The sequence below is a fragment of the Grus americana genome, chromosome 20, assembly GCF_028858705.1.
Source record: "Grus americana isolate bGruAme1 chromosome 20, bGruAme1.mat, whole genome shotgun sequence".
NCBI lineage: Eukaryota > Metazoa > Chordata > Aves > Gruiformes > Gruidae > Grus > Grus americana.
The window spans coordinates 1,857,341-1,877,316 of NC_072871.1; the positions used below are offsets into that span (position 1 = coordinate 1,857,341).

Consider the following 19,976-nt stretch of genomic DNA (forward strand, 5'->3'; position numbering starts at 1 on the left):
CCGGGGGCGGTGCCGGGGCCGGCGGCGGGGCCTGCTCAGGTGCGGCGGGCGGAGGCGGCTCGGCAGCGCAGTGTGTCCTGTGCCGCCGCCATGAGCAGCGCGGAGCTGCCGCTCGGGGCCGGGCCGCGGGCTCAGCCCGCCTGGAAGCGGGAGATCCTGGAGCGGAAGCGGGCCAAGCTGGCCGGGGCGGCCGGCGGCGAGCCGGAGCCCCCGGCGGGGGAGCGGCTGGTGGTGGCGGAGAGCCTGGGCCCGCTCCGCGAGAACCCCTTCATGCGGCTGGAGAGCGAGCGGCGGCGGCTGCGGCAGGGGCTGCCCGGGCACGGCCCCGAGGCGGTGCGGCCGCTGCAGCAGCTGCTGGAGCTGTACAGCGCCGTGCCCGGCATCCGCACCATCCGCGCCGACAACATCCTCATCATCGAGTCCCAGCCCGACGCCGCCGCCTGCTTTGCCGAGGGGGACGCGGTGCCCGGCGGCCGCCGCCGGGACCCGGCCGCCGCCTCCTCGTCCTCCCCGCCGCGGCGCCCCGACCCGCTGCGAGAGCTGCTGGCCCGCCGGGGCGCCGCCCTCGCCGAGATCCGCGCTGATCAGGTCGTCATCTACGAGGCGACCGAGCCGCCGGAGCCGCCCGAGGCGGCCGAGCCGGGCACCGTCAGCCGCCTCCTGGAGAAGTTCGGGCAGCGGCCGCGGGGTCGCCGACGCCGCGGCGGGGAGGCGCTGACCGGGCCCGGGCCCGGCGCCGTGCCAGGCGGGGCGGCAGCCCCTCCGCAGGTGGGACCGGGCTCCCCCCGGGCCGGGCCGGCTGCTCCTCCGGCGGTGCCGGGCTCCCCCCGGGCAGGGCCGCCATCTCCGCAGGGGGCACCCGGCTCCCCTCGGGCCTCGGCGCCCCTCCAGAGGGGACCGGGCTCCCCCAGGGCCTCGACTCCAAAGGCGAGACCGGGATCTCCGCAGGCGGTGCCGGCCGCCCCCCAGCCGCTGCCGGCTCCCCCCCGGGCCGCCACCCCCGCAGCGGTGCCGGCCACCCCCCAGCCCGCTGTCCTGCAGCCGGCTTCCCCCCGGGCTCTGCTCCCCCAGCCCGCGGCCCCTCAGCCTCTCCCGGCTCCCCCCCGGGTTGTCACCCCTCAGCCTCTCCCGGCTCCCCCCCGGGTTGTCACCCCTCAGCCTCTCCCGGCTCCCCCCCGGGCTGTCACCCCCCAGCCCGTGGACCCCCAGGCAGCCCCAGCTCCCCCTCGGGCTGCAGCCCCCCAGGCGGTCCCAGCTACCCCCAAGGCCACAGCTCCCCAGGCCAACTGCTTTCTCCACAAGATCGGCTCCAACTCCTTCACCGTCACCCCCCGGGGGCTGCCCCCCGGCAGCCGCGTCCCTGAGCCCGGCGCTGTGTCCGCCAGCCGTCCTGCACTGCCCAAGGGGCCGCCAGTGCCATCTGCCAGCGCTCCCCATGCCAGAGCCAATGCCAGGAGGCCAAAGCCGGAGGAGGCTGAAGCGGCCGTGTCGCCCCCCCCCAGTGCCACTCTGGCCCCCAGTGCCACCGGCTCCAGCCAGCCGCTCTCTGCCTCTGCCCCCCAGGCCGGGGGCTCCTTTGAAATCCACCCGGCCCCCAAGCCTGACTTGGCTGCCATCCCGGCCCATGACCTGCAGGCCCAGGCCCTGGCCAAGCTGCGCCTGAATTCGCGCAATTCCTTCCTTTTTGTGCCCCGCCGGGAGGGCAGCCCAGCTCTGCCCCCGGCCCAGAGCGCCAGGCTGGGGCTGCCGCCACCCTCGTCCTCGGAGAAGGCACCGAAGGAGCCCCCGAGGGCTTCCGCCCCGGAGCAGGAAGAGCCTGTCGCTTCCCCACCGGCGCCTGTGGATCCGTTGGTACCTGTGACTTACATCGATGACATTGTGGAGCCAGACAGCGGGGAGCTTTCTCCCAGGGCTGGCTCGGCCGTGAGGACGGGGAACTTGGCCGATGAGCCTGGAGGAGCCGGCCCTGACCTGGACATGGAGTTTTCCTCTGTGCCTGTCTACAGACCACACTCTGCCCCCCACCAGAAGGGAGGCAGCACCTTCACCGTCGTGCCCAAAAGGAAGCCTGTTGCCTCGGGGCTGCAGACTCTCACAGATGCCAGCGGAAGGCCACAGTGGGAGGAAGAGGAGGAGGAGAGCAAAGGAAAAGGCAAAGCCATGGAGAACGCTGACGGGCCCCAAGCGGGGCCGTCCCATAAAAAGCGCTACCCCACGGTGAATGAGATCGAAGTGATTGGGGGGTACCTGTCCCTGGAGAGGTCCTGCATGAGCAAGACGGGCTCCCGCCGCAAGAAGGTAACTGCCTGGAGTGCCTTGGCGCTGAGCAGCCAGGCTGAAAGTAGCTTGGTACTACTTTTGGCTTGTCTTCCCTTGAGGCACCGGGTGGGAAGATGGACAGGGTTTTTCTTGTCCTTTTGAGAGCCAGAGGCTCACCCTTGAGGAGGCGGCACTGGGTGCTGTTCCACCAAGTAGATGAGGGTGGGATATGACCTCTGATAACTGCAGGGCCTCTCCCACAGTCACTTCTTGGAGGTATGGTAACGGAAAGTAAAATATTTCTGGTATTTAGAAAATTGAGGTGAGTCACATGATTTGAACAGCTGTGGACTTGCCCGCTCTCTAGCTCTGCTCGCTGTGTCTGCGGGTGTTGGACACGTTGATCTCCCCACAGTTGCTGTCCGGCTTGTGACAGTACGGTGGGCGGCGTGGCACTGGCATCTTCCCTGCATTAGTGATCTATTGATAGAGGCTCAAGAATTAGGTCTTTGTTAGGCAGAAAGAGATCAGCAACAACTTAACTCCCCTTGATAGGATTATACCACCTGACTGTTTGTTCTGGACGTGCAGCCACGTCTCTGGAGATCTGTGAGACGTCGATTGCTCCAAGTGTCTTTGGAGCGAGTGCCAGGTTTGCTCAGTGCTTGGGATCTAACTTAGATCATTGTGAGCCTTAAATTGAGAATTAATCTTTGTGTGGCATGGTGAAATGCATTGGGATGTGATAAAGACACAGTCATGCTGAAAGAGTGGGTTATTTTTGCTGCGCTGGAGGAGTAGGCGTGAATTGTTCAGCTCTGAAAGCAGCACGCTGAGGTGACAAATCCCGATTTCTAGGTCTGCGATGTGACATGTTTTTCCATAGCGGGAAGAGTTGTTTGACGTTCCGTTACTTAAATTCGACTAAATCTTTGATGGACTGAATCCACATGGGTGCCTGAGGCACTGAGCATTAGAATTTGAGGAAATCCTTTGAACAGAGTGCATGTCATTTAGAAGGGAGGCAGGGAGTGCTGTTTCTCGTGGCTTAGCGTTGTTAAATTCCTTCGTAAGAGCGCACAGTCTGTATTGATTGTGACTAATGCAGGTAGCAGATCTGGAGCGTGAGCACCATGAGATCCAGAATAAGGAAATAAGCAGGAGTGTTGATTCTCATTCAGTGCTTCTGCAGTTTTTCCTTGTCCTACAGGGAAGTGCTTGATCAGACTGGAATTGTTCTGCTACTTAAATACCTGCTGCCTTGCACTCATATTAGCTGTTTTCTTGGCTCTACTCAGTTCAATTTGGGGCATTAATTGGATTTACACCAAATCAGGTGTGTGGTATAAGTGGTGAAAATATCAAGACAATGCATTACAGTTATGGGTACTCTTAGGGTGGAAACCTTGTGGGACAGACACTCTTAGATAAACCCAGCTTCTGATGCAGCCAGAGGAGCCGATTGCTCTGTGCAGGGCAGCAGCCTTGCTGGTAAAAGAATAAAACCTCAAATAAGCAAACCCAATTAACTGGTGTGCCGTGGAAGCCATCCTTAGCAGTACAAAAAGGAGAGAGGGAGGCAAGGACAAGGCTGGTGCAGTGACTGAATTGTTTAAGGTTGGTCAGACACTGGAACGGGAACCCACAGGAGCAGAGGCATCTCCGTACTTGGAGCTATTTGAAACTTGCCTGGGGACATGCTTGAGCTACTGATTGGGTCAGATGTGCTTGGAGCAGGAGTTTGGGCTAGAGACCTCCAGAGGTCCTTTCTCAACCTAAACCACCATATAATTCTTTGAAATTGGTTAACAACTGTTTTGTCTGTTCAGCATTGGATTTGTGTGACATTGGGAAGGTCACGTAGCTTCTCCTCCTGTGTTCTTATCAGCTTAATAGCATTAACTGTCCCACTCTGTAGGCACTCTGAAGATGAAGCGTGCTAAATACTGCAAGATGCATATACAACTGTAACGGCGTTTGCTAAGAATTATACGTGGGGGATGTCCTGCATGGGAACTTGCATAAGATCTTGTTTCTGAGAGGTATTAAAAGGCAAGGGAGGAACTGCCTGTTACATTGCAGAGCTCAGGAGGCTGAAACAAATGGGAACCCTTCAGAAAACAGGATCCAGCTTAAGAAGTAGTAGTAGAGACACAAGTTTCTGGGTAAAATTAAATGTGACAATGTAGTGGGAGAAACACCAGGTTTTCTGTCAGTTCCCTTCCTGCTAGGGGTGGCAAGCATGGAGTTTGACTTTGTAGCCAGGGTTTAGAAGATGCTGATGCTGTAGCAAATGGAAAGATTTCTGTTTACTCTTAACCTAGAGGATGTTTGTGGCTTTTATTCTGGGTAATAAGGCTGAGTGTTGATGCCTGAAAAGGAAGGAGCTAGTATTGGGAAACATTCCTTGGTTTCTTCCCAAGAGATTGCTGTGTGTCGCCAAGGCAACCAGCCAAAAACAAGGGTTCTGTTTTGTAGATATGTCAGGGTTTTCAGAAACTTGATTTTGGCCTGCATTGGGCAGAAGCAGACATTTCGTGTGAGCTGGAAGCTGCAGTTCTTTGGTAAAACCACTGTCCCTTTGTCTTCTGGGGGTCTCAAAATCAAACCTGATGCTGGTTTCACTGAGCAGCTACCAGGGTCTTTTGGGGTGATTCTCTCCAGGCAGACCTGCTGAGCCCAGCTCCTGCTGAGCATCTTCCTTTCCAAACCTTGTCTTGCATTTGCTGAAAGATCTTTAAGTATGCTCCAGGCTCAGGAAAGTGTTGTTTAGTGAAACTTCGATGACTTGGAAAACTTCATCCGCTTGCTGATGCCCACCAGGAATCTGGGCGAGATAAACAGCAGGTCTAGCACAGCCTGGAAACGCTGCGTCCCTGCGGATCGGCGGGAGTCTGTACTTATAGCCAGGGCTAATGATTTATTAGGAGGGAGAGAAGTGGTTGTGATGGATAGACTGATTGTTTTGTGAGATGCAAATTGTGTTTTTCTTCAAATGCAGAAATTCGGCCTCCCTTTTCTGTCCCCTGATTGCCTGACTATGGTAGAGATGCCAGCAAAATGGAGCTCACTCGATTCGTGTCCTCTGATTCACATCCTCCATGACTTCTTGGAGTGGGAGGGTGGCTGGGGCAGGGTGGGATTGGGTTCCAGTGCCGCTCTGTCTGCACGGAGGTAGCTCCAGCCCCCCGCTCTTAGCTGTGTGGCTGCAGGACTTGTGACTTTGCTGTGGCCTGAAGGATGCTGCTGGTGTTTAAGGCCTTTCAGGAAAAATAGTTTTATTGCTCCTTCCAGATGCTTCAAATATTTGAAGCAGCTGTTTGTTTTGGGGTTGGAGCTGGATCTTGAGCTGATGAGGGAGAGAGAGAAATGCTGTTCCTGCGTCAGAATAAAAAATGGGCTCCCAGCTCTCTTGTGCAGCTAGAGCTGCTGTGGTGGGACAGACGTCGTTCACCCAGGGCGGTGAAGGTGAACATGGGGTTGTGTATGGTGGGACACGGTCAGGATCTGCAGGTGGAGGGCAGAGCCCCAGCTGTGCTTATCCCGGGGACCTGGCTGCCTGTGTTGGCAGGGAGTTTGAGCTCTTATCCTCCTACAAGTGTTAAGATGTCCTTCAGGACTGTTCATCTACTCTGTGGCTGTTTTGAGACCTCTCCAAGCGTTATCACAGTTAGTTCAGATAAAGCAGTGGGGGTGCGACTTCAGTTTGAAAACTAGGTGAACGTTTGCAGCTTTGAACGGATGTTCTGGGTTTCAAGCAGAGCTGCTGGAAGAGGCTGGCTGAGCTGTCACCTCTCACGGTGAGGACAGGATACGTGCGCAGTGGTGGAAGGAGACCTACTGACCTTTATTCTAAGCAGGGAGTTGGGGAGAGGATGCAGAGCGCTGTCGGTGACCTCTGTTGAGTGCTCATCTTCGTACTCTGTTATTACAGAAGCACTAAAGGCACTTCAGCCTGATAGCAGCCCCAGGAGGAAGGGAAGGCTTTGCTGCAGGATGTGGATCTTTGGGATCTCGGGGGATAAGATCTAGCTTGGCTGAGCTGACAAGAACCCATCTTGGTTTGGTTACCTGCCAAAATAACCTACAATAAAGTTGTCAGCAAGATAGAAATCTAGGTTTCTGTAAAACATGTGACTGGCATGTTGGAGCGAGTGATTGGAAAGGACTGCCAACTGCCGAGCCAGCTGGGGGCCTGAGAAGTAGTTGACTGTCTTTAGGCTTCATGTTCCCATACTGTTGGAGGCTGGACTCTGCCATGAAGGTCCTCCATGTACAGAATTTGCCCCAACTGTGCTCCTTCCTTATGTCTGGTTGCTTCTGAAGTTCATCCCAAGACACAGTGTTTGTCCCCTCCAGGACCAGGTACCTCCTGGGGGTCCTGCAGGAGAGATGATTTCTGGCCAGGCTACCCCAAGTCCTGTAAATAACAGGACTTGAGAGCCAACAGACATCAGGTTGTTGATGGTTTTAATGTTTTTGGCTTGTCACAGTTGGCAGGTTGAGTGCTGGAAGGTGAGCTGCAGCCTTGCGTGAACAGGTCTCACAAGAACAAGGTTGGTGGGATCCAAACAGTCTTCAAAGATGTTCAGCTGAAGCTGAACTTTAAAACGTTCCAGCTTAGGTACACTTTAGCATGGTCCATTTTCTAACCTTTTCAGCTGCATAATGCCTGAACATGGCTTCCAAATGCCCACTTAAATGTCTGTTAAAAATATATTCTAAACATCCCTCAGCTTTTCATCATGGGCGGGATCGGGCAGCAGTTTTGTTGGTGTAACCTGTTGAACTTCTTGCTCTGTAGCTTTCCATCTGTTCAGTTCTGCTGGAGATGGTCTCCTGTGAGAACCAGGTGTAGGCTCGAGATGCTGGCAGGGATGAACACTTCCAGCTGTTGCCCAGACCTGTTTGGAGCAAGTCTGCACAGTGTGGAATCTAAATACCTGTGGCTGCCTGAAGTATTTTTTTTGCAATGTTTAACACAAGTAAAGTAACCATAACACAAATAAATTAACCTGGTGGTAGAAGCAAAAATCTCTCTGCAAAAGTTACATAGATTCCCTTGTCTCTGTGTTTTGGAGGGATCAGGACAAAGATTTGTGCTACTAGCTCTCAGAGAGCTGCGTGTTCCTGTTCTATTTTCTGTCTCGTGGCTGTGCTCCGTGGGGGCAAATACATCTGCCACCTTTAAGGAGAGGCTGTAGTACATATCTGACATGGATGTATTGAATTTTTGGTAGATGAGGTCAGCAGTGACAAGTCCCACTCAGAAAATGCACGTCTTAGATGATCAGGCGTGGTTCCTCCCCTGCGGAAGTGATTTCCACTAGCTGTCAGATGTGAGCAGGCTGTTTCACCCAGACAGCGCAATTTCCCTGCCCTTTTCTAATTCTGCTGACTTTAGTCTATGCTGTTAATGGCCGTAGACTCTAGAACCCAGGATCTTATTGTGGTTCTAGTCTTTAAACCACCTCAGAAGTTGCACCTGAGGCTGTCAGTGGGGTGGTAGGTTGTTTTTTGTTTCCCTGCAGCCTGCCAGCTCCTTGAAGTGCTGGTACTTTGTTGTACTAAACCCCTGGCAGAGCAGATGACTCGTATTTATCTCATCTCTGTAGTGGGAAATTTTCTACGACTCGGATTCTCCATCGCCTTGTGCCGCAGCGACAGTCTGAGCTGCTCCCAAATTCCCCCCAGTTCTCTTCCTCCCGTCCCCTTCTTGCCTGCTGCTGTCGGCAGTATGCGGAACGGGACAGAAGAGCTAAAATAGAAACTCTTACGCAAATAAGAGACGAGGCTGCCTTTGAAGCTGGTTAGGACGTGCCCAGGGCTCAGCCCGCCCCAGAGCTTGAGAGGAGATTTGGAGTGCTTTGTACTCTGAATTCTGATCATGTGGATTACAGTTAACATTATCTTAATTGGTTTTCTTAATCTGTGGACCCGATTGGAGATGGTTTATAATTTCCCTCCATCTCAAGTATTTAGCTTGTCTTGGGTTTGGGTTTTCCTCCCCCCTCTGCTTTTTCCAGTACATGGTCAGTCACGGTGTTGCTGAGAAGGCCTGAGGAAGTACAGTCAGGCTGCCTAGGGGAGAAGCCCTGCTGGTTTGTGTTATACGTAGGAAACGGCAGGAGAAATTAAAATGTTTAGTTTCTAGGTTCAGTGGCAGTAAAGGAAATCTCGGTAAGAGCTGCTGCAGCAGCATCTCCTTCATCTCTGGGGTTCTGCTCGCTCCCCTTCTGAGTGAAACCTGGGCAATTTAAAATCTATTTATAAACCCATAGTGACTGCAGTGGGACGTGGGTATGCCACGAAACTGTAACCGTATCTCTTTGGACAGTTTGTGTAGGAAGAGTCATGTGAAGCGTCTGTATCACACAAAGAAACTTCGCAAACATTCTGGGAAAATCTGGACTGAAGGAACTTGGTGCTGATGTTTTCTGAGAAGTGCCCTTCAGATGATCTTGGGAACTTGGCAGGATGGAGCTGCTGTTTCGTAGGCACTTGGACTATAAGCAAGCTGAAGAAAATATCTCAGAGACTATGAGAGCAAACTTCTTGCATCCTTAGGGAAATTGTATAGCTTGCAGCTAGGGAAAATGCAAGTCTGAGGGCATATTCATAATCCCTATGGTGAACTTGCTGCACTTAATCACTTCTCTTCAAGGAAGTATCTTTTGCATATCAGTAGTACAGAAAAAGGGCAAGAGAGATATGAACTCTGTTGTGCAGCTAATAGTGTTCATGTCACTGAAGCCTTTTGGTCCTGAAGTCTAGAATAAGCTCCTTGCCAGGCTGGGAAGTAATTATCTTCCCAATATTTCCTGGGAAACGATGCTCCATCTGTCCCATTGCAGCTGGAGATGGTTCACTTTCACCAAACCGAGGTATTTGCTTGGACTGCTCCGGTCAGTCTTGGTTACACAGAAATGTTTGTGAGTGGCATCTCCCAGCGCTGCACCGCGTTGTAGACACAAATTGTAGGCTTGGAGTTGCCTGTAAAGCAGAATCCTCTGCTGTTTGGAGTTTTGCATGTTGTTTATGAAGATACCGAGTCTTGGCACTAATTGTATCTTGTTTGTGCCTGCTCTCTTTGTGTATTCAGATGAGATCCATTTCGTATATGTAGGGAGGTTTGTCCAAGTCCTGTGGGCCAAGTAAGTAATACTTGAATTGCTTGTTAAACTGTGGCAGGCTCTGGCTCCTCTGTGCGCAGATGTGCGAAGGAATGAAGGGGTCCCTGGGTGAATAGCTGCTTTGTACCGTCTCAGCCTCCATCTGCCCTGTGGTTGTTTGGGCGCTGAATCTTCTTGTCCAACACTGTCAAGGGAAGAGTTAACAAAGCTGCCTGCCCTGCCATGCTCTCTGGGACTGTCCCTACCCTGTCATTTCTCATCAGGAATTTGAAACTTCCCTGTGTCTTGCACAAGGAGTTTAATATTTCGAATCTCCATGCATTGCTCCTATCTACCATGTGCTTCAGCATATTGATTACACAGAGCTGGCTTTGTGGGTTGCCTTGTAAATGGAGACTTTCTTGTTTTGCCTTGTGGCTTGGGAGCTGGGACGTGATCCTGGAGGCAACCTCTCCTTTGCCAGCGACAGTGTTTCCTTGACATGCTGCTGCTGTAAATCTTCTAGCTCTATTCAGTAGCTAAGTCTGTGATGCAGTTAATTGTTGAGCAAAACTCATTGTTACTCTTGGGAAACACTTGTTGAAAATGCATGATCAAGTGAGCTTATGGTGGAGCAGCCAACTCCTGTGCCCCAAAACTCTTCTTTTTGTACAGAATGACAGAAAAGTACATTTCTGAAGTGCCATTTGCAATTTTCTGGGCATACTTAGGCTGTTTCAGCCATAGCAGTACAGGGTTAATCTGATATCAGAACCAAGTCTCAAGTCCCCCCAGTTCCTCTGGGTACCTGTCAAGGGAAAACCCTTTTCCTCCTGTGTCAGGAAAGGTTTTAGAGGTACAAAAGCTCTTTTATCTTCTCCCGAATGACAGCAAATGCCTTGGTAATGTGCTGATGCTACTGCAGCCCCCAGGGTACTATTCCAGGCTGCTGTGCTAGAGATAGTGCCTGCAGTTATCCAACAATTTGGGCTGACACATGCCCATGTTTTCAGGACAAGTACAGGCATGTAGATAAGCTTATTGCTAACTCCTATGAAATGGCTCATTTCCCCCAAAATCCTTTATCTAAAAGTTTCAAAGAGAAAACTGCATTGCATGAGAGTTGTCTAGATCATTGACTTCAGGCTGTAATGAAAAAAGGGAAGGTCCCCGCAGAGGTATGCAGTTTAGGAACTGCTCCTCCACCTCCTTTTACTAAATTTGCTGATCTGTGAGAATGGTCAGATGGAAAGACCAGGGGAAACCCTTTGGGGATCTTTGTCCACCGTAAAATACCTGCTTCTACCCTCTGTTTCCAGTCTCACAAGCAGGTATTTGTCTGTGCAGGGACCTTCCCTCTCACCCCATGGCAGTGTGGAGCTCGGAGGTGGGAGGTTGTTCGGTGTTAAGCGACCTTCCTCTTCACGCTGGGCAGAGCCTCCACCAACCTACCGAATGGGTGTTGGTGCTTCAGGGGCTTTCCTGCCCGGCTTGGGATGCTGTTTCTTGCAAACCTCTGTGGGATGTTCTGTAGCAGCAGCCTTGCTGATGCACTCCCAGCTGTCTGCTGCTGCAGCTCTCGGGTATCTGGTGCGATGTCTTGTGCTTTTGTCTCACCGACCAATTCTTTAGGACAACCAGTGCAGCAACAAATGCAGCAAAGCTCAGTGTAAGACTGCACTGAAGCACAAGGTGATTTTTCTTCAAAACGCTCATTTCTGTCCATGCTTGTTCTGTCAGTGATTTCCAGCACACTCTTTTGTATTCATGGTGAATTGTTATCCACCCTTCCTGCAGATATCGGCCGAAACCCTCCTGCTGCTGTTGCTGAGAAAGGAGGAGGCATTTGGCTGCCCAGGTGTGAAAAGCTGTTAAACCAGCTGCTCTAAGTCACACCCAGCAGCTCGTGTGTGTCCTAGGGAGTCAGTGCGGTCCCTAATTTTTGTCATTTCAGGATTATATTGCCTGGGGAGAGAGGATGGTTAAAGAAAATTAGTACCTGAAAAGAGCAAATCTTGATCCCTGGTGCTACTCAGCTGTTGGGATCTTGTGAAGTACCTGGGTAGCATAACTGCGTTACTGAAAAATTGCTATGTCCCTCTTATTGAGTCTCTGCAGCAGGTTTGGAAGTGCTGGAGACACCGTGTGATGTTAACAGGGGCAGGAATCGACTCCAGCTTGTGCTTCACGACTTGCCATCCCATCCAGCTCCTCTGCACGCTGAGCAGGGACGGCGGTGGTGCCCCGTGCAGCCTCCTGCGAGAGCCCTGGGTTTGGGATGTGGCTGTTCACGATCACTCTGTGGGGAAGGGGAAATGGGCTCAGTCATTTTCAGTCCCATCGTAGGCTGCTCTGATGGGGATCGATATGCTGATTCCAACTCTTCTTGCTGGAAAATAGTTAAAAGGTGATTTTACCCCCCCCCCTTTTTTCTTTTAATGCCTAGAACAATTTGTTTTCTTACTATTATAAGGTGAAGATTTGGCATGCCAAAGAGGTTCCTGTTTAAGAGGTGTAAAGCACCCTACATTATCATGTAGGTGGCTTTGCCACACCTGCCAAGAAGCAAATGTGATAATGGGTGGAGAAGAGAAAAGCCACACTAAAGAGATTGCGTCTGGAGCTGAGGATGCAGATTAACCCCATGATTTGCTCCCGAGACTTAGAGTGATATCCCTGGTTTGGGAGAAGCCATGGGGTGTTTGCTCTCTCATTAACTGCAGAGTCTTGCAGACTTTCCCACTGCAGCTTTTGGTGGCAAGGTGTCTGCTGACTTTCATTGTTCACATCCCAGGTCGGTTTCTGTAAACTGGTTATTTTTATTTCTAATGTGTCTCTGTACATGGGGACTCTTGTGGTGTTGGTCTGGCCGCAGGCTGGGTCCTGACAGCCTGCATCCCCTGAAACAAGGTTGACTTTTTTTTTTCTTTGCCAAGTAAGCCCTGTATGACTACTCAGGTTTATGCTCATTGGGCAATGTTTACCCTGGCTTCTCTTTTCTGGGTACTCTATTACTCATTACTGTTCAAATCCTAGCAAATAAATAAATGATTTTTGCTATGGCAACAAGAATCTGGTGGCTGAACAGCACAATATTCCCTGAAAAGCCTGCCTTATTCTTCCCAGGGTGGCTCTGATTGCTGGGCAGAATATTAATATATAGATACATGGATTTCGGCCGGACCCTGGTTTTGGGACACAGGTCTGGGTGAAGCATTCAGCTGACCAAATAGTGACAAATCCCTGCAAACATCCACAGCGGAAGGGTGCGAAATTCTTCCTTTCCACAACTGGCAGCTGCTGCTGAGGCAGAAATGGGGGAACCACTGCTGAGAGACAACAAGCAGAGTTCTCTGGCTGGGCTCGAGTGTGCCTGGCTCTTCTGGGATACGGTTTTCTTCTAAAGAAAATGCTCCCTGTCATTTGTGTTTCCATAAAAGTCTATATGGTCTGGCAAGGGGCTGCTGGCTGTGCAAACCTGTTGTCTGTGCCATTCATTACTAGGCTCTTGATTTTTCTTTTTAGATGGTTCCTGGGACTGAATCTGCCCATGTTCCCTATGCACAGTGCTCAGTTCTGCTCGATAGCTGCTCGGAGGGTTTCTTCAGGCAGCTATGTTGACCCATGTGTCCCCTAGTTTTGCCTAAGTTTCCCTCCATCTTCTCTTGGAGCTGCTTTGTGCTTCCCTAAAACCGCCCCGTGCCTGGGGAGGGGAGCTCGCGTGGGGAGCCCGGGCAATGCCACAGCAGGTTTATCTCTTTGGGTTTTGGGGCTCTCGTTCTGCATGGGCAGGGTCGACTGAGCGCGCCGGGGTGTGTGCAGGTGTGGGGAAGGCGGCCGCTCGTGTGGAGCCTGTTCACCAGAGTCCGACCCTGTGCCAGCACCTGGTTGTTCCTCTGGTGTTTGCTTTGCCTGGGTGCGTCCGAGTGCTTTATTACAGAGCAGCCGTAGGGCTCTTCCTGCTTCTTGGTAGCAGCGTGCAGGGTGGGGAGATGTTACCGTAGAGCAAGCCAATGTGGGTTTTTGCGGGGAGGGAGGGGGGGTTTGCACCGAGGTGGCCTCACGCCAAGCAGGACTGCCTGGTGTCAGCCTTCGCGTAGGCTGCGCTGGCCCAACTGGAGGTGTTGCTGAAGCAGCAAATTATCTTGTTATGAGCTCTCCCCCAGGCTGGGGCCTTGGGTGCCTGGGGCTGGCACCACTGTGGTTAATGATTGCTCTTTCTGAACAGCTTCAGCATTGCCTCCTGCAGCATTGCGGACTCTCTGCAGCAGGTACCCGAGTAACTCCGCTGGCAGAGCGTGCTGCAGGACACCTGGCTCTGGGGAGCGAGCCTGGCCCTAGTCGAATTGGCTGTGGGCAAGTGGGAGCTGCTTTAGTTTAGGGCTTAGGCTGGGCTGTTGGCACGTTGCCTCTGGGCACTGCATGGGGGATGTCTCCTGGTCATTCTGCTCTTTTCTACTCTTTGGTTTTACTCCCTGGTGAGTCTGTTTACTCCTCCTGCACTACATGCACTACTTTAGTCCAAATTGGACTCCAAGTAATTTTTCTCAGAGATTTCCTCCTGATAGCAGAAAACCGGGAAAACTTAGTTCCATCTCTGAAGCTTAAACTCTAAAACCAAGGCACAACTCTCCCGTCCCCTTTATTTTTCCTTGTTTAGCCAAGTACTTCTTGCCCTTCAGCACGGTTTCCAGCACTGGTAAGCAGCCTGCACGCAATGTCTGGTTCTGGGATAGCTTCTGAGCTTCCAGGAGCCCTGGGCACCTCCGCCCTTGTGGCCTTTGTGCCTGGCAGCATGGCTTGTCCCCGCAGTACAGACGCCACATTGTGAGTGGTCACTGCCTGCTCCGCTGTCTGGCTCGGATCAGGGAGCATCTAGGTCAGCAGCAGGGGTGAGAAATTCAGGGAACAGCAACTGGGATGCTCTCATCTTCAGGGCCATTTTCTTTCAGCCTCTTTTCTCTGAAATATAATCATTCCTCTCGCCATGTATCATCTGGAGAAGGTCAGAGCAGCTCTGGCCAGGGCTGGGACAGGGAATGGGGAAAGGCAGCTGGTTGCCTTCTCCACTATTTCCATCCTATCTTCTCCTGGGAGCGTGGGGAAGGGAGCCAGCCTGTGTCTGACGTACATCCCAGACTCAGGCAGAATAGCACAGCTCCATCATGCTTATTTGCAGCGCAGAGGAGGCGTTAGGTTCTCTGTTACCTGGGTTTGATTCAAGCTCCCCTCATTGCTTTTCTGAAAAGCAGCAGTAAAATGCTCACTGTCTTGCCCCAGCGCTCCTCTTGGAGCCCCGTATGACCCACATAGCTCCAGCGTGTCTGTCTGCGGGCAGCGCAGGATAACACAGCAGCAGGGTGGCTCCTCCTCGCTGTGGTCTGCAGGCTCCGGCCCCTGCAATTGCAGGTTTGGCTTCAGAAGACCCCATTGGCAGCAGCAGCATCGCACCGGTGCTCCGTGTGCAGGAGACGCAGAGAGGCGGCTGCTGCTGTTGCAAGAATACATGCATCTGGGCAGCACGCGTGGTGGCGTTGGTAGCTGCTTGGGGCCAGGTGCCGTTTCTCAGCCTGTGGGGTATTTTGTATATGAGGGAAACTGCAAATATGGCACATGGGGCAAATGTGCTGCACTTTCTTCTTGCCAGTTATTGCACAGCATCAGAAGAGATCTTCTGAACCATCCAGCTCCTACCATCTGTCACAAGCAACCACGTCCTTGTAATTTTGTTCATAACCCTATTGGCTCAATTTTAATTGTAGTTAGAAATAAAGGGATCACAACACGCTTTTAGGCAGCTGCTCCTCAACCTTGATCCGTGTTGGCTAGATACTTCCCTACTTTTGGCGTAAATTTATTCCTGGCAAGCTTATCCTCCTTGTTTGTCTGTTATATGCTGGCATCAGCAGTTCTTCTCTGCTCCTTGGTGTTTGTTTTCTTGGTGTACTTACAAAGAGCTATTATGCTTTTTCTCAACCTTCATTTTTACTGGTGTGAGCAGGCTGAATCTCTTCACCTGTGGAGATGACTTGTAACTAGATCTTCTAAGTAGAACGGTGGATAATGATTAGGACATGTAAAGCTGCAGGGGAACAACCCCTTCCCTCAGCTTTTCCTTTCAACTTGGAGGAGGACATCTGGAGTTACTGTGTCTGGATTTGGGCATCCTGCTACAGGAGGGATGCAGAGAAACTGGAGCAAGCCCAGTGGAGGCTACCACAGTGCTCCTGGGGCTGGAGGAAACGGCACATGAGGAGAAGCTGAGGGAGCTGGTTTCTTCAGCCTGGAGGAGAGAAGCAGGGGAGTCCAGTTGCTGCCTCGTACTACCTGCTGGGTGTTAGAGGGAGGATGGAGCCAGGCAGTCCCTATTTCCAGTGGAAATGCCTTGCTTTATTCTGGGTTTATTTAAGCAGCATCATGATGATGATTACGGTCCTGTAGGCAATCCAGAATTTTCTTTCTCAGTTATTCACAGGTGATGAACTTCTCTTAGAGCAAGGGTCGGTCTTAAACATCATCCCGTTTCTAGCGTTCTTGCTCTCTAGTTTTCTTTGTGACTCATAAAATTTTGTTTTTCCCTTGATTGACTCCCATGTTTGAGTTGTCTTCATTTCTTAGTCTCCCAGTTATTGTGCAAAGGTCATTAGTGAGAATGCTAAATAAAACTGGTTTCAAAACAGAACCTTTAAGGGCCTCCCACTTGTCCAGTATTTTCCCTCTCTGCTACCACCTGTTACCACCTCTCCTTTAGCTGCTTCCATCTCCTTACTTCTGGTATTAAGCCCTGTTTCTATCTAGCTTAAACAGTTTTTTGCCAGGATGCCCTCCCAAAAATGTAGTCATGATCACTGATATTTTTGTTGTCTAGAGCATGGGTACAGAAATGAGTTGGCAGGCATTAGCGATGTTGCCTTCCCAACATGTGGATGCTTTCCTTTCCTCCTTGGCAACACCGATCCCTCTTGAGGGACGTGCTGGCAGCTCCTCCTGGTTGCTGGGCATCACTGTTGGAAGATGGCAAAGTATGTACCAGGGCAAAAAGTAAGAGGTACTCTGGACCTCTTGGCCTCCTGCCTCCATCCCATCGATTATGGTTATCTGCTTTTGTGGTTTCTCTCAGTGTGGTATGAGATTGGGCAAGGCACATAGAGAAGGGTGAGGGGCTATGCCATGGCTCCCTTAAACCAGGGTGAAGCCCTGGGGTGGGAGGTGGCCTTTGCCAGAGCAAGCATTGGGATCAATGGTTTCTTGTGCTGCTTTCTAATAATAGTCCTTTGCTGTTGTCTAGATGAAGATCTCTTTCAATGAGACAAGTTTGCAGACTATGTTTGAGTACCCATCAGAGAGCTCACTGGCAGAAGAGGAGGAGGAGGAGGAAGAGGAAGGAGAAGGACATGCTTCTGAAACAGAGGAGGACAAATCTTGCACCTTTTACATTCCACGCCCTTTGCATCCCAATACACCTAACTCAGGTGAGTGAGGCACGGTGCTGGCACTGTGGGGTTACTGGTGGTGTCTGACACTGTCCACATTTCCTACAGACCCTTATGGGGTTCCATGCAGGTAGAAATGCTAACAGAGGTGACCTCTGAGTCTGGCTTAGTGAGGACAGGGCTCCAACCAGCACAGGGAACTGCAGATGGGCAGCTTCCATGCTGTCCCTGCTAGGATCCTGATCCCACCTCCTTTTGGGGTGGTGAGAAATACTTATGTCAGCTTTGTCCTTCCAGCAGATTTATCCAGCTACACCCCAAAGCACTCCGTGAAGTTCAGCGAGTGGCAGGAGCAGAAGTATGAGGAGATGCCTGCCACAGAGGGACCCCTCCCAAAGGAAGCTGATTCCCACGGGAGCCAAGTCATGGTGAGACTTTAAATAAGCAGGATTTGGCTTTGTCCTGCTCTGCTCTTATCTGGTGCTTGGGTTGGTCTGGGATGGTGGGATGGGATGTGCCTTCCACTGAACACCTGTGTTTGTGTTTGCTGCCCAGGAAGGTGTGCCACCATCACAAAGGGATCAACACGAGGCCCCACTGTCACTAGCAGACCTGCCCGTCCCTGTAACGGAGACTTAGGGCAGCTGGCACACTTTGTACTCCAGGGCATGTTTGGAGGGGGGAATTAAAATGAGCGTTAGCCCTGGGCAAGGTGCCAATACAGTCTTCGCTGCCCAAAGGTGTGGGTACTCGTTTGCTTTGGATTTGGTGACACACCTCCATGTCAACTCTGCTTTCTCCACAGCTCACCCCAGCAGAGAAGGGCGGACTCTCCGATTTCAGCAGTGAGCCCGCTCTGTATTTTTGATTGCTCCATCTTCTGGCCTGCAGCAGCGGCTGCTGGACAAAACGTGTCAGTGCACCTTCCGAATGCCCATGCAAGCACCATGGACATAAGCTTCTGGGTCCCTCCCTCACCACGGTTTTTGTTGGATCCTGATGCCAAGGATGGACTAGATGCTATCGGGCATCTTCGGAGAATATTTGCACTGGATTCTGGGACCTAACTACTACTTTTAAGGCGTATGATTTATTCTACTTGTGGCCTTGCATATTCCTTGTTCAAGATCAGCTGCCAATTAGGCAAGCATCTTAAGAACAGTTGTGTAATCTCGGGATGGACGTAGACTCTCTCAGTGCTTATCTGACTCCACTCATCCAGGCACTGTACGAGGTCGGGACGGCTTTTGTAACACTTCTCCCGTCAGAGGCCCCCGTGAAGAACGGTTCTGGAGTGGGAGCATTGGGAGTACCCGGGCAGTTAGCTGGATTCACAGGAGTGGTTGTGACTTGACAGCTAGATTGGGTGTCAGTTTGGAAAACCACTGAAGGCTCATGGTTTGTTCTCGGCATGTTTCTGGGTCTAGTTTCACTGAACCATCATGGAATTAATGTGCCAGTTACGTTTTTGTGAAGGAAGCTGAACGCACTGTGTGAGGGATGGGAAGGGGAATAAATGCCTTTAGCTTTAGGGGTCATTTTTGCACTGATCTGTAAAGAAGTGTCCAGACTGGCTTGAGCCTCTTGAAGATTCCCAAACATTGGCCATAGCTTTGGTCTGTCCATACCCAACGCTGGCGTCCAGTCTCCAATAACTGCTGATTCTACCTTAGTTTGCCAGTTCCTCTATGTTGCTTTCTTCCAGCATCTAACAGGGCCAGGCCCAAGATTTATCTGTCTTGGTTGGCAGGGAGGCTTCCTTCTTGCCGTGCTCGCTCCGCTCCTCTAATGCAAAGTACAGGAGGGCTGTTTCACTCCTTTCTTCTGCAGAACTTGAACAAGGAATATGTTTTTTTTTTCTAGGATTTTTATAGTTCTATTGTAATTGTTTAATGCAGCCAATATGCAAAAGAATCTGCTAGACTCTTCCATGTAAGTTTTCTACTACTGTAAACTCAGGGTCAAAATTGCACTCTGGAAAAGATGGAACACTGCTGCTAAAGTGATTTGTACTTCTGGGATTAAAAGAGATGTGGTTGGAATGGATAACGGCCTCTTTGGGCTTTATGTGAGTGGTACTCCAGCATGTGGCTCTATCCAAAGGCACAAGCTGGTATCTTTAAACTTGATACTTCTGTTGGTTCGTCTATTATATATTAGACGATGAACGTCTAGTCAAGCTGACACTGGTCTATGAACTGAAAATGCTCTGCATACCTTGCACTTGGTGTGTATTTTAGCAGCAGGAGGAAGGTTGTTCTGCTGAAACATACAATCAGGAGTAAACGTTAGGACATACCTACTTCTAGGTGTTCTCTTCTGCCCCCGGTGCCTAAATATTTCCAGAAAGATAATGAAGAAAGAAAGAAAGAGAAAAAAAAAAAAAAGAGATACTCATCAGCTAGTTAAATGTTGGTTGGAGGGGCCACAAAGGAAGACTTTCCACCTCCTTGCACTAACCGGAGATCTGCTCCCCATGTGACCTCCCCGGAGCAGCGTGGCTGGCAGCACATCTGCCTGTGACACGACACAAGCACAGTGGAAAGAGCAGTCAATCCCACGTGCTAAGGCTTCTCCCATTAATGAAATCCTTCAGGACGAGATGCTGAGACTGGGGTAGAATGAGGAGAAATGCAGGACTGCCGGTGACTGCTAAATTTAAGGGATGAGTAAGTTATCAGATATGTGGAGTTAAATACTGAGTAGTGCCCGCAGCCAGTAGCTCTGCACACAGCCGAAGGAGATCAGGGACTATGAAGAAAAGGTTATGCACAGCTTTCCTAGCAGAAAAGATCCCGGTGAGCATCTTCACTGTGGAAAAGCTCAGGCCAGTTTAAGGCAGCTCTATCTCTAGATTTGCAACTTAAAATACATGCAGGTGGTAAAGCTGCTGCTTGCAATTTGCTGCTTGCAATTAAAGTTAGGGACAAGGTGTCTGAATTAGTCCTGACTCCATTCTGCTACGGATCAATGAGGAACGCTAAAGCCAACAATACCCTGCAGCTTGTTCCACTGCCTTCAGCCAACTGAAATGCTGCTCTGGTACTCTGCGTGCTGTCCTCCATGAATTAGCTCTGCCTACAACTTCTCTGGTTAGGACAGGCTCAGCGGAGGTGTGAGGGTGCAGAGTGTGCTTCTCGTCAGGAGCATGGGGTGCCCCGGCGTGCTGCTG

At 51.4% G+C, this 19,976-nt stretch overlaps 1 protein-coding gene across 2 annotated transcripts; it reads left to right on the forward strand.

Annotated features, from left to right (window-relative positions):
- Positions 1 to 18,850, forward strand: TPRN (taperin). Of its 2 annotated transcripts, none has more exons than XM_054848526.1 (4): positions 1 to 2,298; positions 16,660 to 16,843; positions 17,102 to 17,232; positions 17,610 to 18,850. In XM_054848526.1, exons 1-4 carry the CDS (start codon positions 91 to 93, stop codon positions 17,670 to 17,672), a joined length of 2,586 nt encoding a protein of 861 aa, XP_054704501.1. In that variant the 5' UTR covers positions 1 to 90; the 3' UTR covers positions 17,673 to 18,850. The 2 variants fall into 2 exon arrangements, with proteins under 2 accessions (XP_054704501.1, XP_054704502.1); XM_054848527.1 differs by having other exon boundaries at positions 17,105 to 17,232.
- The last annotated feature ends 1,126 nt before the right edge of the window (positions 18,851 to 19,976 follow it).